The sequence below is a fragment of the Atheta coriaria genome, unplaced genomic scaffold, assembly GCF_025399875.1.
Source record: "Atheta coriaria isolate IRGN ID8LTWV9N9 unplaced genomic scaffold, Caltech_Dcor_3.1 hic_scaffold_47_pilon, whole genome shotgun sequence".
Lineage (NCBI taxonomy): Eukaryota > Metazoa > Arthropoda > Insecta > Coleoptera > Staphylinidae > Dalotia > Dalotia coriaria.
The window spans coordinates 169,315-193,644 of record NW_027045489.1 but is presented as its reverse complement, the minus strand read 5'-3'; the positions used below and the strand labels follow the sequence as shown (position 1 = coordinate 193,644).

Genomic DNA, 24,330 nt, shown 5'->3' with positions numbered 1-24,330 from the left:
GATAAAGGTCTATCGCGCGTTATCGGCACACACACACCAACAAGCCCGACACGCAATCCTGCCAAGTTTACCACAATCGACGAGGGGAAAACGAAGCCACACCGAGCGCAAAGTGAGTACAAAAAGATTTGGTAACTAGGGGTCAGTCGGTAAAGTGTTTCTTGTTATTTCTAGTTCAATCTACTTGCGAAAATGTTAAATAAGCGTTAAATTTCATTACAGCGCAATTTTCTTTAAAGTCTGAGCAAAACAAATGACTCCTTCTATTGTACAACTTGTAATTACAATTTCGACAATTACAAATTGCGAAAATTCACAACTTCGTAATTTTAGTTGTTTTCACTTGCTAAGATTTTTTTTGCTACACTTGTCACAAACATAACTGTTGTGTTTAATTCAATTGCAGACAAAAACCTGTATTAATCATAATTATCGTCGACAAATTCGAGGAAAATTAAAGGTGCACGCTAAGTCGAGATATATTACACTAAATTACCCCACAAATAACTTACTAGTGCAAATTAAACGGATGTAGAACATCAATAAAATGCAAGCGAATGTCATTCTCGACTCGTGGTATCGCGGTTTGTAATCAATAATAGAAACTCGGCAAATTGTACACTGTACGAAACTATTAAAGAAGAGAAAATGAGAGGAAGTTTGTATGATGACAAATGAGTAATTGATAGCACCATAATTTTAATGTTAACTTTGCAAATATAAAAAAATATAACAACCTAATTGAGATTTAAAAAGAAAGAGAGCATATTTCGTGGATAAAGGTCAACGACAAAAGTAAAAGATTAGCCCCGCGGCCCAGTTGAAAATGGATTGAAAATAATTAATGTGCGGCTTCCGCATTTTATCTCTTACTTTTAGCCCGATTTCATTTGCGTAAAGTGCGATAGCGAGCGCTGTCGAGAACGGGGGGCGGCTTAGCTGCCGCCGCCACTGCTGCTGTTACTGCTGCTGCGTCTCGAAATATAGTAAGGTCGAACCGAATCCGATTGCGGCTTTAGCTCGAAAACGCTATCACTATAAATCCCCGAAATAGCCCACATCTATACGACATGCAATTTTGTTTGAGAATTCAAGGGCCCGTATCGCAAATCCGGGCACCCCGAAAACCACCACGATGCGTTCCGTACACACTCACACACTGCACGCCCGAAAAACTTGCAAAAAACTTAATCCAACTTAACCTAAGCTCAGTATAAAGTGCAACACAAATGTTTATTTAGGGTTAGTTGGATCATTTTAATTTTAAGCTGCTTCGAAATGAGGAAAAACATTTTTTTACATTTTTAGCAGATTTTGGTGAGGATACTGTATGAAAATTCATTTGTACATATAAACTACCCCCTGCAGATGGGCCGAGGGCTTGCAACCCATCAAATTCCAATACTTTTTGTTTCTCAGCCTATATAACGCGCAATATCCCGACCGCGAGCCGCCCATATTCGAAATTATTTGCGGATGCGCGTAGATAAATTTGCATCCATCTATTAATTCGCGCTTCGTTTTGTGTGCGGGCGTTCGTCGACAATCAACCAGTAAATTTATTTCTTCCACAGCACGACCACACCAGCAAAAAATTCGCAAATTGTTTTTTCTTTTTCGTAAGTAAATAAAAATACCTCATCTCTTTAAGCAAAAAAAAAAATAAGTGAGGGTTCATCACCATTACCATATTACTTTCTTTTCCGGCCGAAAATGTTTGCGATGTTGTTGGTCACGTGCGTTTTATAATTTCCCGTCGAAACATCAAAGAGCGCCGCGTTCCGCCGATGGAAATATTATGGAACTCGTAAAAAGTTCGCCCCGGTTTACTTGCGTAATGCAATTTCGGAAATACAAGTACACTCCGCATGCATTACTCCTCCGCACTGCTCACTTCGGCACGGTTGTGTGTCTCGTCGTTTTTTTTTTTTTGTAAATTACCGAAACGAACCAACCGACAGTTATATAGCGCGATGTAGATTGAGGGCGGAAAGGGTGGGCCCGTATATATAGGTGCACGCGAACGGCGGATAAGCTCGCTGTTTCAGTATAATAATATTCGAAATGGGAAAGTTTCAAAAGTCTGCGCTGGTCTTTTCAATTTATGACGTGCGCCAATATGGAGATGAAGCATGCGAACAGCGCGCATCATCATCGTTCCGGGGATGAAATATGAAACACGAAATTCGCAATTTCGCCTGTGTATTTACCGAGAGCATTTAATTTTCTATAAATATGCTCTCTCTGTGTGCAATGTGTGATGTAAATTGGGTTGCCGCACAGCGATAACCTTAAATTTTTACTACCGCATCGATGATTACGCTTTATCCTATCGATACTCGTTGCAAATCAATTTTATTACAGGCAAATATTGCAAAACGACTAGTAACTAGTCAATTACGAACTGCCGGGCGCGATTTCATTATGGAAACGGACACGTCCGCATGCAGGACTGATTGACCACTTAATTTGGCCTAATTATTATTGTATACGAGGCGGTTTACGGTTAGCAGTTCGCCGATAGCGATTATGCGCGAATGCACGAATTGCTGCAGCGGCGCCCGCATGCAAATGGAGCGCGTTTGTGCGATTTGCATCGCCGGTCCGATGCTGATTAACCGAATATTGATTTCGGGAGCGCAAGCGGGCGGTTAGCTTGGCGGACGGCACACGATCGATGCACCTTCATTCACGCAGCAGCACGCGATGAACAAATGGTACGATTATAGCGGACGAATTTGCGGAAATTTTAAAGCGATGGATGGTCAGGGATCACGACGATTGCGAATCGCGCGCGATTTGATTCCGGAGCGGCGAGAGCGAGTTTAATCGATAGCGCGCCGAACGCACTGCGATGCGAGGCGAGCCGATACCAAATGGGACGTCGTATCGGTCTTAATTAAGTTAAACTGCCCGGAATGTCAAGCCTGACGGGCTGCGTCGATGCGCGAGCGTCGAATCACGCCGAACGAAAAGCGAAATTTATTCCCTCGGGATACCGAATGTGACACCGCATCACGGCATGCAAACTCAACCTTCACACACAAATATTTCAATCCGTTTTGTATACTTTACGCTTTACTTCAAATATTTAAACGAAATTTAGTTTAAAATTTAGTTTGATTAGTCTATCAATTTGTATAGGATGGCTAATTCATCATCGTCATAATGACTGCATCAGTCGGATGTCTCGTCGCTCATCTCGCTATGTTGACGTTGGAAAGTGATCCCTCGACTGGGGTAATTTGACAACGCGACCGCACGGAACAGATCAACAGGTACGATACACACTCGTAAAAGGCGACAAGATTGCTCATTACGAAAAACTGTCGTACTAAACAATCGCAATGACCATCAAGCCATCAAAGCGTTTAATTGTAACTTTCGACGCACTAAAAACTCGTGCGAAAGTTATAAAAGTGATAAAAACAAGTCGTTCCCAAGGGTTATATTCAACATAACCTCACAACAAGCGCTATGTGACATTATGACACTTGAGTTATTTGTTTGAATGAAATTCCCATCTCGCATTTGAATTACGCATGTTATGGAATGTAAACGATAACATGATGGTAATTGTAATTGGGAAAACAATCGACAAACAACAATGCACATCGTGCACAACACATGCCAACACAATGTTACTGACTTGTTCAATTGTAACATATTCCGAGTATACTCAATGTGAAAAATACAAGCCGAGCAATTTTAATACACTAGTCGCGTGTGTTTATAGGTTATGTTGATTTCTTGCTGCGTTCTGCGTTAGAGCATAGAAAGCAATAATGCAGACGAATAATAAATAACATATAATAACTAAGCGTTCACTCGATGTCTGCATTCGTATTCCCGGCATGCAACACGCCCCACAACCCCCCGCGTCGATATAATAAATGCCTGTTCGTTTTCGTGGAGGGTGATACTCTCAACATTCCCTTATTACAATCACACAACAACGCACACAGGATGTTACAAAATTTATTGCAACGAATAAATTATAATATCAACACGAGTTGCATAAAATATTCAAGCTACCATTGCTTACAAATTCAAAATGATTGAAAATTAAATATTTACGCTCGCCAAACAAATGTAATGTATTTTTAACCGAATCCCATTCTATTTTTAACTATTATTTTATGCTGCTTTTTGTATTCGTTCAATTATGAAATAATTTATTTCGCGCGAATAAAAATATTGTTATGTAAATGAAAATATCATTGTTTATTGTTTTGTGCGGCGCCGATTTGTATGCATTTAGCAGGCGTTTTAACCGCATTAAAAACGCGATCGCTACAAAAACCCGTCGATAATTTCAATGCCGCGGCGTGAAGCGCGCAGAGCAAACAGACTAGAATTAATGAATGTTTAATCGTTTAATCGCAATGCGCAATGCAAATTAAATTTTGCCATTTGTTCGCATCGGACATGGCTTCGATTGTTTCGAACGGAATAATGCGTTGGCAACAATTCGACCCGCTTTATCAAATTATATTAATTTTATATTATTGTTATAATAACTTGAAAACTATCATTAATTGGATATTACGTGTGTTAAATGCTAAAATTTTATGCACTAATGCATAAAATATATCCCACTTTTTTCCAACCCAGTGTTGTGGGGTGGATGGTGGTTCGTTGATAGGAACAGATGAAAATTCCGTAAAATATTACGACTACTATCTAGCGCTGTCACCGAGAGTCGCGAGGGTATGTTTTGCCGGAATTTGCATTCATGCACGGCCTCGCCGCTCGTATTTCAACCCGCATATTATGCCGCCACACACTGCCGCCGCCACCCCCCTGCACAACAACACAACGCACGCGCGCCAGCAACGCACACAATTTACGTTTGTCGTACTAATGCATTCTTGTTGTTTGCCATATAAGGACCATTTCAAGCACTTTCACATCAACCTCATAGTCGCCATATTAACACTCACGACCCATTCGACCACCAACCAATCACGCTGGTTGATGGAAAGCAAAACAAAACATAAATACAGAAAAAACGTTGTAACTATAGTGTTACTAGTAAAGTAACATTGAAACCTATAAAAGCTGAATCCGTAAGCACCGTGTAACCTTACGATGTATACTTGATGAAATAAAAGCTTGTCCTTCTTTGGGGCATCTCCTTGGGGAGAAAGAAAACTCAGAAAACTGCCGCATTGTACAGGTGGCTCTTCAATAATGAATCCGGCCGTCGCTCATTCTTTATTTAACCGCAAACAGAAGTTGCGGATGCCCGGGATGCTGGGGCGAAGGCATAGGAGGGTGTGAGCCGCCCCCAACATCCGCATTCCGCCATAGTCACGACTCACGCCAAACCGGCATACCGCTGACGCGACGGAAAACGATGTATGAAAACGAGCGGCCGCGACGAGCGAAGCTGTTGGCAGCCGGGCGCTCGAAAAAAAAAAAGGAGAATGAAGCGAAAAAAGCTGAATTCGAGCGTCGGAGTTCGTTTGCGGTGTATATGACCCGGAATTAATTCTAATTTTTTGATGATCAATGCACAAACCCCCGCCTCGAAAAAGTCAGCATTGTGTAATTTAATTTAATTCACTTCATTTCGTTAACCGGACGAGATGCGAAATTTCTTCGCAGGAAGAAAACGTGCCGCGCATGACTACGTTTTACAGGTGTAATTGATTACGCTGCAATTTTTATATCCGGACGCAGTTTGCCTAATAGTCGCGTGTAGGCTTTGGGCTAAAATTTCATCCAATAAATGTATATTTACCCCGATTAACAAAGTTATTAATAGCATTAAAGCATCTGGCTTGGACTGAGGGACGAAAATTACACGAATAATAAGCGGTCGTGCAAACATTCGACTCGAGCGCCACAAGTAGCCCTATAGCTGTAGGAGATTTGCGCCCTCGAATGATATTCAAACCGCGAACGACTCTGCAACATCGGATTTGTTAAATTGCCGGACCCGACTCGAAGGACTTGCTCACCTCAGCGGCGTGGACCGCGAGTCGCAGACCGAACAGGAAAGTGGCGCAGATTATCGTAATGGGTCAGGCGGGTGCCCCCTAAGGTTCATAACACGCTTAGCGCTAAGATACTAGCAATTAATACGTCCATTTATAACTCAATTAAGCGCTGTTTGTGCGTTCATCGAAACACATCCAGTTCAGTATGACCAAGTTTAAAGCGCGCAACACCTCTCGGGCGTGCAATCCTCGTTGTTTATGTATGAAGTAATTATACGTGCATGCATCAAGGTGCGCCGCCAAAGTTGGCCGCCATTATTGCGGCACTAACCGTGTGGCAGCGAGCATATAAAGCAATTAAACTAATCTCAAGCGAGGCGGTCGCGCGATATGACCACGCTTTGTTATGATTTGCACTTTAGGTAAACTCAAGACCATTATTACAAAATGGCCACCGCTCAAAGCACTCAACATAACCTCGAAAAAAAGGTAGAGCGATAAAAATGCTTCGACTCGTTTTGCTCGCAGTGTCAATGCTTTTGGCATTCACCGCACGAGTTTTACGCCCTGCGCTTCAAGTTCTTCTTCTTCTTTTCGAGGACGGTATTAGCTTGCCCCTTTTTTCGCTCAGCGGGCCTTGCCGCGTTGAACAGATCGTTAAGTAGTAAAGTAGTAAGTAAACTCATTACGCACACCCCGGCGTTTTGGAAACTTTTTTAACTTGCCTAATCATCCCGAGCGTTCGCTCCTTCGTCCGCGGTTAAATCATTCTTTTCCAGCAAGAGCGCGCGCCCTCGACAAGTTTCTCTGCTGCGCCAAACTCGGTACATATTAAGCTTTTAATAAAAAATAAAGTTCAACACACTTGCTTGTGCCGCACGCCGCTGGTGGCAAAAGCCGTCGCTCATTTAAGTTAACAATTTATCTATTAGAAGGCATATTTGCATCGTAAAGAAGATAAATTAAATTTTCAATAGTTGGCAGCCGACGGGAACTTTCCGCACTTTGGGGGAAAGATGCTCGAAATAAAAGATGAACGCAACTATTGACTAACTTTAATACGTCGAGCATCAATTATGTATTTATTTAACATGAAAGCACTTTGCATTTCTAGGATTACATGATGTATTAGACACAGGGCGAGAGCCAGAGCGGGCCCCGGGAAAAATCCGCGGGACCCACTAATTTTTTGCTCATTTTTTGTGTTTGCGATTTAATTTACCCCAGTTGACCCCTCCCCCAATAATAAATACAAAACTTGTTTATAAACAGCCAATGTAAACTTGATCAAAAAATATAATTGAATTATAACTTACCAGTGTACAGCTTATCGGACGGCTGCGCACAACGAGTGCTGTAACTAAACGAAAACATAAATTAAAACAAAAATATAACATACAATTGAATTATGTTATAATTAACAATTAACACAAAATCCAACAATCTGTGCTGTTTAGTTAAAAAATACTTACAGGAGCCTGATGGATCTTTCTTAATGATGAGAATCAACATGGGGGCGACACCAAATACAACGCCGAGTGAACATTGTTATCAAATCCACTATCACGTGACTTGTAATATATATAAAAAACGCGATCAAGAACAGGCATTTCCGAACATTACAAATTACTATAGTCGCAAAGTACAAATAAATACTCAATTGATCTTCGAGTGTAACACAAATTTTGAATATTGAAGTCCGATTAAACGATATTAATCACTCAAAACATGGCTGGATTAACCAGCGACCGGCACGAAACTGGCTGCAATCCACCGATAGTGCATGCCGAAACTGCGTAAACAACGACGAAACAGTATGATAAGAAAGCAAGAGGTGCGCAAAGATAGCGCGTAGAAGGCACGTGATCTTGTGCACGAATTTACAATAGGCACATTACCTGTGATCTAAACCAAACTTGACTTTGCTGTATGCAGCAAGTTGATGCGGCGCTAGGACACAGCGCGCGGGACACATTCGTTAAAAACGTCGCATCGCAGATAACAGCATTGTATACAAAACAATTCTCGTGCCCACGTTTCTCGATAAATATAAAAATAAGCCGTATTAACTCGATTTTATGATTTTTAGTGCATCCTAGTGTCATCTATGAATGCGACAGATACTAGTTCCACAATTTAGACAATTATTATCAATAATTAATTTCCCACGTTTTTCCAATTTTGGATGCCGTATATATTGTCAATTAACAATTAATGTAGAGCGCCTCTTTTGAAATGTGAAAATAATGTCGATTTGTAAGCCAATTTTAAAACACTTGTAGAAGATTGAAAGCGTCGGGAAGATGCGTAAGTTATTAAGAAACTCTTAAGTACCATATGATGTTGTGATTTGCTCCATTGGTACAAGATATGTGGTGCCTTTTCCAGACAAAGTAATTTTCCTTCCATGATCAACTTATACACAAAATTAACACATTGTCAAGAGTCTGGGACGTATTAGAATGATTAAATTACCGGAGATTCAACGCGTCTAAGGAATAATCGATTCATTTTAGTAACTTTCAAAGAAAAATAAAACATCCCACTTTTCACTATAATATGTATTGAAAATGAAGAAGAAAAGATTTCGAATTTTAAAGTTTCATTGCTGCAATTGTATTGCACTAATCGTGATTGTCATCCCTTGAAGAGCATCGGAATGAGAAATAATCGCAGGCGCATCGCACCGCTATAAATAACGATCAATTGTTTCTCGTCACTGCGATCGCGCTGGCGCGAGAGACAATGCCGGCTTTTGTTAGCGCCGACATATCAAACGATACATTCAATTGAACCGTGTAAGTCGATAATGCAGCCGCCAGCCGGCAATATCTCATCGCGCAACGAGAGCACAAGCATATCGTCGCCGAATATCTCCGCCACTCCGCTCGATCACATTCGTATTAGTCGATTGTGTTCGGTGTGTTCAGCAGTCATGTCGGCGTTAATATGACTAATACAATCTGTTTACCAACGGACAACAATCCTACACTTTACAAACTTTAAACGTAACTAATCTTCAAAGTATACAGTCCCATTTCAAACACGATAATGAATTAATTTCTACGCAAAAATTGCACTTTTTGTAACAGACGGTATAAAATTTGAATATAATAGACATGCACACGATTGCGCAAACTGGCAAATATGCCAGCATGTGTGTTGTACACGTGCAAACACACAGTGCTTCCCGAGTGGAAACATCGTTGCGTAGACGTGAACCGGTAATTACGGAGATAATTTAATAACGGCGGGCGGGCGAAATGTTCAAATGTTCTAATTCGGCATCAGCATATATCACGCGCGCCCGCCGTCGGAAATTCACTTACGACCACCCCTGCTCGTTCTAGGAAAATTGCAGAATTTCGCCGACCGGTAAAAATTTGCCGCCGTATTTATTTTTATATCAAGCGTTCTATGCCTGTGCGTGCGTGGCGATATTTAATTCACCATCGGCGTGGATTTTTTCGCAATCACAATGCGCTCAATGAAAAAATCATCGCGCGCGACCGGTGCGCGTTTAATTCGTCATCAGCATATTTTTTTCATTATTAAATCAGGAATATGAAATGTTACCTTTAACCTTAAAAGTATCACACGAGTAAGATAATTGTTGTTTTGTTTCGGGGGCTTTAAAATTGAAAAATATGTCCTCACATAACAATGTGACAGTGGCTGCACAGAAGCACTCAGTTTTTACAACTCGCCGGCCGTCATCCCCACATCACTTGTCACATATGTGATTCCGGGACTGGGGGATGGCGATTCCCGCTGGACCAAGCCCCGGAGCCCTGGAGTCCCGGCACTTGATAGCTTTCGAATGCCGAATTGGATCCGACAGTTTCAACGGGAATTCTAGATTAAATTTTTCATGGTCAGCCGATGTACCGACTCTCCCCGAACCCTGTTCTTTTCAGATTCAGGCGAAACAAACTTGCGTTATCTTCCAGCTGGAAGTTTTATGTCAACATAAACGTTGATTATACCGAATGTCTCCACATGACTAAAATATTAACGTCAAACGCTTGTTTGTTGTTCTTTTTTGTGTGCGAATACTCTGTATGTGACGGCACTTTCCGTCCGGTATCAGTTTAAGCTGTTTTGTTACGTTTTCACGTCTGATGCCAAAATATAGCGAGCGCGTATGAAGTTGTAAAAGGGCTGGGATAGCCCACTTTTCGACTGCTGCCGTGCAGCCAGATTGCAGCAGGAGTGTGCGAGTGGAAACGAAGCAACAGCGGCGAGAGAGTTGCTGTATCGCGATCGCAGCAAGAAGCTGCTCTCGGGCAAACGGCACGCTTGGGATATGGCAGAAATGGAATGATAACATCAACATTCGGCCCGTTCGCCCGCTCCGTGCCAAGCGTGGCGCCCGAGTTTCATGCTCTAATTAAAGATTGCATTCGCCGAATGCCACCTTATCAAATGCTCATAAATATTTATGGCGTGCGCGTAAAAAATGGGGGATTATGCTTCGTGCAATTCGAAAATTGCACTTTTTGTTCGCTCGCAATAAAATAGCAAATGAAAACATTTGTATTTTATTTACACAAACTCGTTGAAAATATGTAAATCACAATTAACAATGGAACGTGTGGACTGGCGATGCAGAGCAAACAATATATATCGAAAAACGTGTCAAACATTAATATTTTTAACGATGGCAATTTATGTTCTGTGTTAAATGCCGTCCAATGCAAATTCGTTAAGCGTGTATTAATTTATTACAGGAATAAATCAATATGTTGCCTAGATCAACCCAAAATTGCTCTAAATAATAAATATAAACAATACATTTTTATAGGTGCGATTAAATTTAAGTATGACTGATACCATTCCAATAAAAACAGATTAAAATACAGCACAAGAATCTTTAAAAACTAATACAAGTTATAAAATAATACTACTTACTTACTAGTAACTGCTTTTTGTTAAAATAAATATAATATTTACTTTAAAACTACCATGTATTGTACTATCTATTAAATAATAATATCACCAATTTTCATAATCAATAAGCTCAAACTTTATAACCTGTAAAAACAAATATTTGCTCTAAATCAACTTGTAGTATCTCTAGCGCTATCTACCGTTGCGCACGTGAACCAAATATGTCATTATCTACATAACCTTGAGATATGTTTTGATTGAAAAATTCTTGTTATTATTTCCATTCACGATGGAATCGCTACAATGTGATATAACATAATAACATAACTACCTGTATAGACCTATTCAGGTTGAAGTGCAATATTTTAGTGTATATAAGTATAAATTCTCTGATTCTCAACTAAAAACTCACCAGTGAAAAATACTCATTAATTTATATTTATGCCAAGATATTCAAATTAAACTAATTTATGTAAAAATGAGTAATGGATGAAAACAACAAACTAATGACTTCAAAACCAGAGGCAAGTGAACTTGTGAACATAAATTTTTAAGTTTAGATAAGACTTATCTTACTTATCTAGATGTCTACCTAATATCTACCTTTATTGATTGCATTTTTTGTTTCATTATACTATAATTTATAGGCAGATAACAGGACGACGCTTCTGTCAACACAAACAGATGTGAATATGCCAGAAAAGTGTTCAAGTTCCTTGGATATCATTGAAAGAGCCACAAATCATGGATTACAAGAGCATCAAAGAATAATTAGACTAATTTCTATCTATATTATTATCACAGTGTAAGTAATAACTGATTAAAAGAAATAAAATACTGAAGTGTACATTTTTTCAGAATTGGTTTAGCATGTATTGCTATGATAATTGCATTCATTTTGCTTCCTATCATCTTTGCTCACTGGGTATATATTCAAAGACTTGCAATGTTTACAAATGGTAAGTTTAATGTTTAAAGGTTGTGTGTCCATAAAAATCTGGTAATATTTCAGTTGGTTTGCCCTCCGATCGCAATTATTACAAGAAGTTGGACGAGCACCCGACGGTGCTCTTTCGCAACTTTTATATCGACTTCACAGACCGCTCCAACCTGTCAATATCTTTAGGAGTATGGCACTTTGTAGCATTCCCATCTTATCCCAATGAAACAGTATTTCCGTCACAATTCGATTACGACCAATCGTTAAAAAATAACACGGCGGATGTAGTCATTTATTTCCACGGTAGTGGGGAAAGTCGCAAAGATCCGTTGATGATGTACAACGTTCTGTTGCGATTTTTTCATGTCGTTGCGTTCGATTATAGAGATTACGCCGATTCGACACCGGCGATTTTAAGCGAAAAAGATGTTGCTGAAGACGCTATTCACGTTTTCGAATGGGTACGGAGCTTGACTAGTAAGAGGATCTACGTTTGGGGACATTCTTTAGGTACACCATTAAGTACACTCACCATTAATGGATTACCAGAGAAATTGCTACCGCATGGTTTAATTTTGGAAGCACCGATGACCAGCATGGATGAAGAAATATCTGAACATCCTTATGGAAGAGTACGTTTTATCCAATTTGTCCATGTATTTTCTAAAAAAGTTAATGTTTTAGGTCTTTGCTTGGTTGCCTTGGTTTGACCAAACTATTAGACATCCATTGAAAATGAACGGATTCCTCTTCGCTACTGACGAGTATATTTTGAACGTAACTTGTCCAATTATGATCCTGCATGCTGAAGATGACAGTATTATACCATATACACTAGGAAAGAAGGTAAGAATGATTACGATTTACGTAAGGCAATTACTATTTGTGTTTGTTGCAGTTGGCCAAGATCGCAAGGGAATACCGACCCAAAGATGTTGGAAATGTAACTTATGTGCAATTTGATGCCAAATACAAGTTTGACCATTTCAGAATATGGCAAAGTAAAAGATTATTGACATTCATTCCGTAAGTATTCCCAATAGAAAATTTTTATCGAGAAATCACTAACAAAACATGATTTCTTTTAGTAACTTTACCTTGATCTGTGATGAATACTACAATAAAACACACGTAATTCCTCGTGGAAGCACCACAATCAAAGTTTAAACTCAACTCAGACCTGCCACATTTCTCAAACCAAACCAAGTGAAATTATTGAAAGATCTATGCACATATTTAATACAATTGTTGCGTTTAGTTTAAAATAAGATCTCTATTGTTGTTATAATCATAAATATATTATGTATTTTAAAATTAATTGTAGAAAAATGTGAGAAATATATATATATACCTGTTATCTTTATGACTTGTTATTGATAAGTTGCTGCATTCTGTGAATCTTTTCAATTGCAGTCTGATAGTCCACATACTCCTTTAAAACTTCCCGATACTCTTTGCTGTCAGCCAACTTGTATTTTACCTTTAATTCTTTTAATTGTTGTATCCCCATCTCATACTGTGCCTTTTCAGACTTAATACTTTCCAGCAGCTGTTTGTATGCATCAAGGCATACTTCATTCTCTGTGCAGATCTGAATCTGAACTGAGTGCTCCATCAATTTAACTTGTGACTCATTCATCTTCAGCAACATCTTGGTTTCTTTCTCTTTTCCAGTGCATATTTCAGGCAACTTTTTTGCTTGAAAATCTTGCACTTGCTCTAACAACTTCTGATACTCTAATAAGTTAGTAGCATAAGATTTCATTGTTTTTTGTAGATTTTCTCTAGACTCAAAGAGAATTTCATCAGAAATATACACATCTTCTTCTTTTCTAGGTTGATTATCTTGAAGTTCTTTTAGATAATCTAATAATCTTTCATCCACAAGTTTTACAACCATGCTTTGTTCTTCATGTGTAAAATCTGGTGATTGAAGACCCTTCAGACCAAGAATTGTTTTGGGGGAACCTTCAGGTGTGTTTATATTGGAAACTTGTTGAATGTTTGCAAACATGATTGTTTCATGTACTTTACTTCTTATATTATCCGGCACAGTTGGATCTTTACTGATTTTTATGAGCATTTGATAGATTAGTCTCTGATTGAATAATTCATCTTCCATTTCTTCTATTGTTTGTGATTCATTTGTTTCCTCAGGAAGGAATATTGTGCCAGACATTTTGAGGTAAATGCAGACAAAACTGACGTTCAAAATTGGTATAAATGTTGGGAATAGTAAATGAATAAATGTTTACAACTTACCTTTCCTCTGTGTCTTGAGTTGTGACGGAGTTTAGTTTATTGTAGAACGGAGGTAGAGTAGGTATAATCTGGTGTAAAAAGATAGAGGTTGAATAACCGTCACAAGCACGTTACAAATGCGCTTCAAACTTTACTTTTGTAGTTATGGGATAGAGGCGCTTACGTCGATATTTAAATTAAAAATATTCAAAATATTAAAGAAACAAATCTGAAAATGATGAGCAAAGACAAAATATAATAAAATAAATGGGAATTTTAAGAGGGTTAACAAGGTACGTACTTTATAAAGGAACTCATTTTCAGGTTCAAAAATTTAAAGCATTAATATTGAGAGCAATAGTGAAATCAAGTGTATAGAGATAGAATTTATTGCATTTTGTATTTTCCTTAGAGAGTGAAACTCATGAGTTTTACATATTATGATCGAAATCATTCATTTCCATGTCAATTCAATATAATATATAATTTTATTAATCTATACATAATGCTATGTAATAAATTACAGTTCGCTCGCATTCAAAAATCGTCGCACGAAGTGAGATCACAACAAAAGAAAAATCGCCAAGACGCCAAGTGAATAACCGATTTGTATTCGTATTCGTTAAACGTGTCACAGTCATCCATTCATTCGTTTGTTTTGTGTGTATTTTCTTCATTGGGTTTATTTTCACAGTTTTGCTTCTTAAAATTTAATCAAATCGCCATCGTTCGTCAAAATCGGGCAAAACCAGAGCTACAACCCTTATTACGATTACATAGTTATAATTATCTCGATCAATCAATTCAGTATTTATTAATGAACATCTTAAAACAATTGAGACAACGCGTGATGGAGATTAGAGAGGAACGTCATCCGTACTCCCCGAAATTTTGACTTTTACAAAACAAATCAATTTAATTTAGCAAAATTTGGAAGAAAAAATTTTTAGTTGTTTTTTTTTTTAGTTTTATGCATTTGCATCATCTCATCTGACACTGTGAGTGTATTAAAATTATTTTCCTTACTAGTATTAATAATGTATATGATTATTAATTATTATTATTTTTATTTCATTATTATATGTATGTAACAATATTTACATTTAGAATAATCATCTTGCTCCATTTTTCCAATATTTTCTTTCCTTGCATCATCCCTCAATATCCGCGATTTACTCTCATGGTTTGCTTATGGAAAGTGCAAATTGTTTTCAATTATTAAATATAAGTATCAAATACTGAATACCGTTCATTTTCTTTTATTTTTTATTTTTTGTTTTAGGCCAACAACCATCAACAATAGTTGTGAACTAAGTGTGTACGTGTACGTTTCAATGCCACGCACTCGACAATAACTTTGTTTATATAATTAGAATTTAATCGTCATTCAATTTTAATTTATCATATTTCGAGAATCAAATTGTGTGCAACGACTAATTGACTGACTTGACTGATTATACGTTCTCAATTTTATTGAATTTCTCTCGTTTTTTTTTGTGGTGAAAAAATGAAATTAACTCTAAATAAAAATTGTTTGACGAATTGTTCTAACTAAACTTCGATTCTATGTTCTTACGTAGAGCTATATATATATTTCATCAATATTTATGTTTTAAGTCAGTGCACTTATTAATTTGAGTTTGTTTTTTCTTTACATATTTCAATATCGTAAAGGTAAAACTACGCCTCTCGCATCGCATTCTCCGCTCTTAATTTAATATTATTATCGCTTAGTAATGTTGGATAATATTATCAATAATATTCATTAATGCGGCAGTAGTTTCGAACAAGACAACAAAACTTACAAATTTGTGCACAAACAATCTATAAAAACCTTATAAACAAGTTATCGTAATGTACCTAACCTCAAAAATTATTCACATTACCATAACCCATTTATAACCTTAAATGTTACTATTGTAAATGATAGAATATTGCAGTTATTTAAAAATGTTATTCAGAGGTAACCAACGACAATATGGCAGTGCTTAGATACTAATCAATCAATTGGTTTTACAATTTTTTTCTTTGTTATAACAATTAAGAGTCGCAACGCATTCGTATTCGTATTTTGCTTCATTTTTTTTTCTTTAATTAGGGTAGGTTTAGTTTAATAAACGCGTTTATAGTTCGAATCACTATAGCTGCGTAGTTATATGAGATATACTCGTGTCTATTGTTTATAGGGGTAGTACTTTTGCGCTTAAATCGTACGTCGCTACTTTAGGTTAGAATTTTTTAGTTTTAAACCAAACGAATGTTCAATTTCTTTTTAAAAGTATTGTTTAAGTGTTGATGTTTTACGAGCTGCTTTCGTCCGTGTCGGCGTCGGCGTCGGTGGCGGCAGCGCTGTCAATGGTGGTGGACGTCGCCGTACGTGTTGGAAACTTCCACTTTCCCCGCATCTCTTCGTCGGTCATCGGCACGCCGCCGTCGATCGGACATCCGCTAAACAGAAGCCTGCGCTTGATCTCTCTCCCCCTCACTTACAATCCACTTACAATTGATAAAACACCATTCAAAACTTAAACAAACATTTAAACGATGTCACTGAAAACCGCCGATTTAATTAGTTTGATTCCGTCCTTTAAATGAAATAAATTTCGATTCGGTTTTCAGTGGCATTCTAAATTATTGAGCAAAAACTATTGATTATAATCGTAGATAATTGTCATTTAATATCGATAGATTTGTTTTATGCGGTATGTATAAATATGATTTTCTCGACTCTTTTGTCTATCTAGGTTATCAATTAATTATATAATTAATTCTCAATTCATTAATATATCATTTTGGTAAATGCAATAACGTGCGCTCAAGTATTTTCGGTAATTTTTTCTTCGTTATATCATCATCGTGACGCTATTTCATTTCAATTTGTTTATATACCATATTTATTAATAAGTAATAAACGCTAGTTATTATTTTTATGTGGCAGTGAATAATCTTTAACACTTCGCGTTTAATTTTATTCTTTGCAGAGTCAAATGAATGAAATGAGATGAAAATGTCAAAAGTTTCCAAAAAGTAAGCCGATTGTAATTTGCTTCCACCCAAAAATGTTCAGAAATTTCTCCGTAGGCCGCAAAAACAAATTATGTACACAATATATCAATACTACAAAGATAATAAAAAATACGTTAAAAACAGAACAAAACTTTGAAGGTTAAGTTTATAGGTCAAGAGTTGCATGCACGTAAGATTAGTTACTATTATATCGTAAAAATGCGTGTCAATGTATGAATATGAATGGTGTGTAAGGTGTAATCAGCTTTTATTTCAGCGTCGTCGTCGCCATCTTGTATTTTAGAATCTTTTTCATTAATGAAATGCGTGTTCGGATGCTATTGGTAGTATTACAACCTCTTGTCGTCTATATCGTATCTAAAATTATTACAGTTATTATTATCAACTAGTTTTATTTTTCATTTCGTGTGTTTGTGTGTCGTTAATCTGTGTGAATGTGGATTAAAAGTTCAGTTCGTGTTTGCAACGTCTTCGGGCCGCCTTTTGGTGCACACATTGTTTAACAATAATAACGCAATCATTACTCGATCGATGCACTTTGGTTTAATATTTTTGTTTGGTTAGTGAGTTTTCTGTTTTGAAGGCCGCGAGCGCTTACAGGTATTCGTTTCTTTTTGTTTATGGAAGATTTTTTAACAAAACAGCAACGCGCCGCCATTTTGTATGAAATACAACATGGCGGACGTCTCTTACCCATTACGTGATTTACGTTTACGTTTTCGTTTCGACTAGATATATTCCTTTATAGTTTTGAGTGAGTAGTAGATAATAAAGATAGGTTTTTGTCGTCGGTTGTTTGTTTTGCGGTTTTCGATTTATAATAATATATCATTAAGTATAGAAAAAACGATGAGGAGAGAGAGGAGGTTTTTTTTTTTCTTAATGGCGGTGCGGTCGCTTAAAACTATGCCGTAGATAGGTGGCGCAAGCCTTGGTGCGTTGCGTGATCAGTTCGACGAGGTGATCTTCAAGCGCCAGGAGGGGCGCAGGCAGCGGCAGCAGACTGCCGCCGCCACCGAACGCGGCGACGTGCAGACCTTCCCATTGTCAGACGGCGCTGTTCGGGTAGCGCGGCGGCGGCAGCGGCGGCGGCAGGCCGCGCCCGCCCGACTCGCCGCGCACCGACGAACGCTCCGAACCGGCTGCATCACAAATTAATTCGCCACACGTTAATTAATCCGCTTGCGGACAGGCGTGCACAGGTTAGAGATGGAACACACACACATACCAATAAAATTGATGTAGGTACATTTTATCAGAGAGAGGTGGGTGCGAGGGAGTGCATGCGGCATGCGCGCTTATTCGGTATAAGGTGTGCTTAATTAATTAATTAATTACTTAATAATTAATACTTGAATCTTACGGCTTAAATTTACACTTTATTACTATCATGCAAACCCTAATATTTCCTGCTGATTCTTCTTACTAGTTCTTTTACCAGTGGTAACCATGTTAGCCGCCTGTCAAATAAAAACTTAATCGTAACTGTGCTCGTTTTCAACCCGCACAGTTTGACACTACTCTAACAATTTGTTGTTTGGTTTGGTCGAGTTTGTCCAAGTGTATGTACATGTCAATATTGGAGGAGTGAGAATCACTCGGTGATCGATGTGAATATATAGTGAAGTCCATGTCGCACAATCTAATCCTTCAAAACAAAACCAATCAACTGTTTCGGAATTGTTTTAAAGTTTAGTGTGCAAAAGGTGGTTTTCTCAGTGCGTAGTCATATTTTGGTGGTGGTGTTCGTGGAGTGGCTGCTATGAAGGTGTTGGTTGCTTATCTGCGCTTACTTTATCGCTTGCGATGGCGGCGCTTATCAGGTGCCCGAATAGAAGGCGTACGTTGAGTGTGCCCGTGACGGGAATAGATTTTTCGCCGAGTACGCCGAATCGAAGAGTTGTAGCTCCTCCGTATTGTGATCGAAGGGATTGCCAACTGGATTTTCGTCCCAAATGTTTTGTACAGATGAGCGAGCGAAAGAGATACACATACACACACAAAAACAAGATTATTATTTATGTGGTCGGGTTGTGTGAAACTGACGCTCTCGTCTTGGGTTTGGCGTTAGCTTCAGATTGAGGTTAGGTTCGGGTATCATCTAGCATCAACGCTAACATATTTGACTGCTGTCAAATGTCAGAAATTGACAAGTGTGAGAGAGAAAAGTTGAAAAACTTGGTTAGAATTGTAGACTTAAACTTAAAGTGACAACGTCAGATGGCGTTGTTTTCGTCGAGGTGAACCTATTAGAGAAGATTGGATTTTGAACGTCCAAAGTTCAATTTTTTAGTTTGAGATTTGATTCCTTTTGAGAAAAAATTGATTAAGTCCTCTAAACCATGCCTAATATATTTGGTCCCACGTTTTAGGTTATGACCCATCGTTGTAAAAACCTAACAAATTGTTTGTCACCTAATTCTTCAAAAATTTGTTTAAAAATTTACTCATGCAAAAGTTTTAACTATAAATTTAAAAATAGATAAAGATAAAATTATGACAAAGTATGAAAAGTTTAAAACTGGACAAAAATAACTAACTAATCATTACTTAAGTACAGTTACTTAGCACGGCATATAAATTGGCATCAAGAATACTTAACACAAGCATAATCAAGATTCATTCAATAATAATTAATCAATCATTCACACAATTATCATGCACACATTAAGTTTGCAATGACTGCGCATGCGCAGTAGTCAACACAATCTGCATCAGCCCAAATATACTCTATATGCTAGTTTAAGGTTAGGAGTGTGGATGTGAGGTTAGAAGGCCTTACATGAATCTCCTTTTTCTTCGCCATGGACCAAACCGGCCTGCTCCACCGGTAGATGTCCCTCAAGCGCATTGACGCAGTTCAGCATACTCCTGCAACATAGTCAACACGCATTTCGCTTACATTTCTCGTCCGGTCGGGGGGCGGCCGGCGGCACACTTAGAAACAGAGACAAAGAGACACAGAGAAAACAAAAAAATACATCCACGTCAAAAATTAAAACGAAATCAATAAAAACAAAATCTGTGTCGTTATAATTATGAATTAATATTTTAATTTCATTGTTTGTTGATATAAATGTGAAACAAAACGTGTGCTTCGTGTCAAGCGGTGTGTCAATCGGCGTGCGTTTAGTGACGCCGACACAACATGGCGACGAGTTATTGTACGCGCAAATGGCGCCACATGTTGTGGTCATGATGATAACAGTGATGATGTTCATGACAAATGATATTTTAACAATGTGTCAGGAGTATCAATCAAAATTAAATGCGAATTGTCATAAAATGTAATAAAATCAAATACAAAACGAATTTATTTTGATTCGCTGGGTGTTGTGGGAGTGACAGGATGAGTAGGGCTGTCCAATGTTGTCGTCACCGTGGAAGCACCATCCATGTCATATTCGCTAAAAAATTGAATAAAATCAACAAAAAAACGTAAAACAAAAAACAAAATAGGGTATAATAAAGATGGAAACATAATACGAATGCATAGAAAGATGAAAATGTGAACCCACCCCTTACGGACGCCCACGCGCACACGCCCACTTAAACGCAAATTATGTGGGGGCGTGATGTGCGTTCAGAGGCGGTGCTAAATCGGCTGCGAGTCGGCGGGCCAGGTCCAGGAGAGCACCGGCGGGCGCGCCTGCTGACTACTCTCCGTGGGCGACTGGACACGACACCCTCTGCTAATCCGCGCGTGCGTGTTGCGTTACCACGCGTGTGTGCAAAGCAAATATACAGATTGGACACAGAACAAGATGACACCGCCCTTTACAACATGGGCGGCACAGCAAACGGCACGCCCTTATGGTCAACCGTCTCTCTCGTTACGATATGTACGGCGACGCCTTCAATTAATGTGATTTCGTATTGAACGAGAACAAGAACAATAGAACCATGGATGCAAAAGGCTGGCCCGAAGACTGTCCCATTCGCAACGGGTCACAGCGCAGCACTACACACACACATATTGTCTTAACCTCAAAACTCTCAAAATGAAACAAAATCAAAACCAGTGTGAATGTGACATGAAAAGTAAAAGGCGTTTGATTTTAGATTGGTTCAAAGTAAAAGATCAATTAAAATAAGTACTAATTATTATCGTAGTGTGTGTCGGCTCATTACGCTGTCGTGTTGCGTGGCGTCCGCCATATTGGTTTGGTTACACACGCACATTTCACTCGCCGTACGCTGCGTTTTTTTCGGTCTCGTTTTGCTACCAAAGCATTTCCACACATATGCTGATGGTCTATTTGTGTATAGATGTCAGATACATGTACAAGTTGTCTGGTGATTGTCCCAAAAATCAACAACGCATGCAAACAACTTCCATGCGATAGTGAAATAGAAAACTCAACAAAGAAAAAACAAAGCTGATCAAAGCTATTGACAGCTAATTGAAAGAAAAACAAACGAAAAAGATATCGCCAAGATGGCGACTGTCTATTGTGCTACATTAGATTGAAGAAAAAAATAGAACGTGCACAAGGCGTCCTGATGCCCTGCTTGTGTTTTGTTTTCTCTTTTCTTTTTTGATTGTAGGCTTGTATGTCACAGTCGCGTCGGAAAACTCACCCGTACAATCTGCTGTCCCGAAAACTGTTCCTGATTGCAACACATTCAATTCATTACAAATCTACTTGTCAACTGCATGTAAAATTGGCATTGCGCATCAAAACAGAAACGTCTAAGACTTATCATGTTCATGGCACTATTATTAAAAAACGTCATCACCTTAATTGAATAATAAAATATATATGTACTTATTATACATATACGTTTCGAAACTGCGAGCGAGAATACATGATACGTTTGATGATAGTGAAGATGTGAGGTTAGGTGGTCGTAGCCAACGGTCGCTTTAGTTACCTTCTCGCGCGGTCTGAGCGTGAGAGAGACGAGAGGGTGGAAGAGTGCGTGGCACGGCAAAATGCGTCTTACCTTCCGTTGCCGTGGCGGAAAATCGCCAGGATCTCCTCGAACGTTTTGTTCTTCGTCTCGGGTACCTTCTTATACGTGAATATCCAAAAGATGGCGAGGAACACGCTGAACGGTAGGAAGGTGTAGTTCTCCAGCGCGTTCTGCAATGCGAATGCCAACAATATTGTTCAATAGTTTATAATAATTTGATCATCAGAGCAAAATCTGGGGGGATAAGAGACAGACAGAACAAACAGTCCACACACTTGGCACAATGTTATAGAAATGCGTTTTCGTTGTATGGCTATGTCCGTCGGATGAGAGCGGATGATCGGGGTGTGAGAGTCACAAGCGAGAGTAGTAGTACCTGATGATCATCATTAAATCTTACCGTACGTAAATCATAACCTCACATATGCACGTTTCGACCCATGTCCCGTTTCGGTCAAAACGCGCCCCAAAACCAAACAGAAAAGGAGAGAATAGATATAGATTAAAATACAGTGCAATCACAGCCGTAATTAAGCAATCTACGCTTACTTATTATTTACATATTTCTATGTTAGATAATATAATGCTATGCCATAATCTGCTCGTAATTTAATAACAATCTCAGTTCACTCGGTCTACCGGTCGTGTGCCGATTACATAATTCTCTGCGCCGTCTTGGATAGTTGCAAATCGCGATAAGAATATAACAAAACTGCTTGTTAAGCAAATGAAATGCATTTTTCGTACGCATTGCATGCGATTAATATATTCTAATAATGCGCGGCGTTAATCAACTTTAGGCTATTGCCCCCGCGAGAAGTTGATATGAAAGTAAGCTGGATGAAAAATGCAAGCGTTTCGGGAGTTGCACCGAGTATAAATACGCAGGCGGCGTGGAAAACTATTATCACTCGCTGATCTGCTCACCAGTGCGATAGTATCCTAATCTCAACATCCCACACGCCTTAAGATGAAAGTTATCTGCGTAAGTAAACTACAATCACATTAATTCAAAAGAAAGAATAGTCTATAATTGAGGTTATGTGAATCTTCCAGTTGCTTTTCGCCATTGTGGCTGTAGCGTGGGCCTATCCCGATGGACACGGCCACAAAGTAAACCACAACGACCAAGGTGGTGGTCACAAATACGAATTCCATGGTCATGGTCATGAAGGTGGACACAAAGCCACTTCCTATCATAAGATTGAACGTCACGATAGCAAGGATCATCCAATTCACTTCAAAGTAAAATTTCACCAATTTTTTTATGAGAAAAATATTTTTATTCTTTTTTTCTAATAGGCCCACCCAGTATACCACTATGGATTCAAAGTAGCTGATGACAAACACCACGACCACAAGGATAAGCATGAAGAACGCGAAGGCGATAAGGTAAAGGGATCCTACAGTCTGTTGGAACCTGACGGTAAGACCATCCGTGTGGTTGAATACACCGCTGACCACAAACAAGGCTGGAACGCGAAGGTTTCCTACAAACACCATCACTAAACAATCTCGCACATCTTCCTATTGATGGTGCCATCTTTGCGTCATCAATTCTCGCATCAATCAACACACATACACCCATCTATCATCTCATCATACAATGAAGAACCTCAAGTGGAATGAATGTTATACTACTATTATTTGCAGTTGAAAATAAACTATTATTAAGAAAATCACCGACTTTTTCAATCTTTCGAAACGAATCCTAATTCCATTACCTAATAATAAAAATTGAAACCATTTGTTATTTCTGCTCGAATCATTTCCTATTGTTTGTATTGTCTGTACGCATAGTTTGTTACAGTTGGCAAAACAGATCCAATTATTATTAGTAGACGAGACGTATGTTGTCATACGTGAATGTTGAACGTAAATCAGCAAAGAACAAATCGCCTACTTGTCTAAATCTTAAAGTGGGTAATGGTGATCGCCATAATGGATGCAGTAATAGTTAATTCGTGCTTGTCTGGTTAATGATTAGCCAGTCAGTCACTTGTCATGCTCTGATTGCTGCACGACTCTCTGCATTTCTCCACATTCGCGGAGAGTGTGTGCCCGAAGAGGTGATATTTTATGCGGGCATTAAATACGACATAACGAGATGGAAAGTGAGAGAATTTCTCACTTACTAATTGTAAACAAATACAAATTTAATTACAATATTAACCATCTGTTAGAAACACTATTATATAAATTTTAGTTGGTGAGAACTTTAATTTTAATTTCATACAGTTTATGTGTGTGATGTTGAAATTTGTAATAAAATTAAATTTGAAATTAATGTCATAAGGTTAATTTGATATTGTAATTAGGAAATGTTTGTTTTGTTTTATTGTATGTAGTAATTTACTGGAACTAAACTGA

The 24,330-nt window shown here is 38.4% G+C and overlaps 4 protein-coding genes across 19 annotated transcripts in view; 2 read left to right on the top strand and 2 right to left on the bottom strand.

Moving 5' to 3' along the window:
* The first annotated feature begins 11,040 nt into the window (after positions 1-11,040).
* On the top strand, positions 11,041-13,132 carry LOC135802707 (lysophosphatidylserine lipase ABHD12-like). 2 transcript variants are annotated; one of them, XM_065316320.1, is made up of 7 exons: positions 11,041-11,359; positions 11,487-11,640; positions 11,694-11,794; positions 11,848-12,407; positions 12,460-12,621; positions 12,674-12,801; positions 12,864-13,132. In XM_065316320.1, the coding sequence occupies exons 2-7, from the start codon at positions 11,528-11,530 to the stop codon at positions 12,940-12,942; spliced, it is 1,143 nt and encodes a 380-aa protein (XP_065172392.1). In that variant the 5' UTR covers positions 11,041-11,359; positions 11,487-11,527; the 3' UTR covers positions 12,943-13,132. The 2 variants fall into 2 exon arrangements, with proteins under 2 accessions (XP_065172392.1, XP_065172391.1); XM_065316319.1 differs by having other exon boundaries at positions 11,042-11,363.
* LOC135802710 (uncharacterized) lies at positions 11,781-14,176 on the bottom strand. Of its 2 annotated transcripts, XR_010550605.1 has the most exons (4): positions 14,038-14,176; positions 13,127-13,976; positions 12,308-12,609; positions 11,781-12,249 (listed from the first exon to the last, which is right to left on the bottom strand). XR_010550605.1 is itself a non-coding variant. In XM_065316322.1 (3 exons), exon 2 carries the CDS (start codon positions 13,952-13,954, stop codon positions 13,136-13,138), a length of 819 nt encoding a protein of 272 aa, XP_065172394.1. In that variant the 5' UTR covers positions 13,955-13,976; positions 14,038-14,176; the 3' UTR covers positions 11,781-12,609; positions 13,127-13,135. The 2 variants fall into 2 exon arrangements, 1 of the variants encoding a protein (XP_065172394.1); XM_065316322.1 differs by having other exon boundaries at positions 11,781-12,609.
* A 213-nt stretch (positions 14,177-14,389) lies between these two features.
* Glut1 (Glucose transporter 1) overlaps positions 14,390-24,330 on the bottom strand; it is a 29,738-nt gene continuing 19,797 nt past the window's right edge. For 5 of the 14 annotated variants that reach the window (XM_065316344.1, XM_065316347.1, XM_065316345.1 and 2 more), the window contains 4 exons: positions 21,991-22,130; positions 21,625-21,654; positions 19,826-19,914; positions 18,403-18,981 (listed from right to left, as the gene is read on the bottom strand). In XM_065316344.1, the coding sequence (XP_065172416.1) occupies positions 18,863-18,981; positions 19,826-19,914; positions 21,625-21,654; positions 21,991-22,130 (378 nt within the window). In that variant the 3' untranslated portion in view covers positions 18,403-18,862. Of the gene's footprint in view, positions 18,186-18,402; positions 19,915-20,561; positions 21,655-21,990; positions 22,147-24,330 lie in introns of those variants that run through there. The other 9 variants (XM_065316343.1, XM_065316346.1, XM_065316350.1 and 6 more) reach the window with 4 other exon arrangements.
* Positions 22,604-23,572, top strand: LOC135802734 (adult-specific cuticular protein ACP-22-like). The gene is made up of 3 exons (XM_065316361.1): positions 22,604-22,945; positions 23,017-23,205; positions 23,263-23,572. Exons 1-3 carry the CDS (start codon positions 22,931-22,933, stop codon positions 23,467-23,469), a joined length of 411 nt encoding a protein of 136 aa, XP_065172433.1. The 5' UTR covers positions 22,604-22,930; the 3' UTR covers positions 23,470-23,572.

Excerpts from the sequence above, each read along its gene's own strand:
- LOC135802734 (XM_065316361.1), top strand. Across the intron at positions 23,206-23,262 it reads ATCATCCAATTCACTTCAAA|GCCCACCCAGTATACCACTA; the intron begins GTAAAATTTCAC and ends TTTTTCTAATAG.
- LOC135802710 (XM_065316322.1), bottom strand. The coding sequence starts at position 13,954 with ATGTCTGGCACAATATTCCTTCCTGAGGAAACAAATGAATCACAAACA.
- LOC135802707 (XM_065316319.1), top strand. The coding sequence starts at position 11,321 with ATGGATGAAAACAACAAACTAATGACTTCAAAACCAGAGGCAA. Across the intron at positions 11,795-11,847 it reads ACTTGCAATGTTTACAAATG|TTGGTTTGCCCTCCGATCGC; the intron begins GTAAGTTTAATG and ends GTAATATTTCAG. Across the intron at positions 12,622-12,673 it reads CATATACACTAGGAAAGAAG|TTGGCCAAGATCGCAAGGGA; the intron begins GTAAGAATGATT and ends TGTTTGTTGCAG.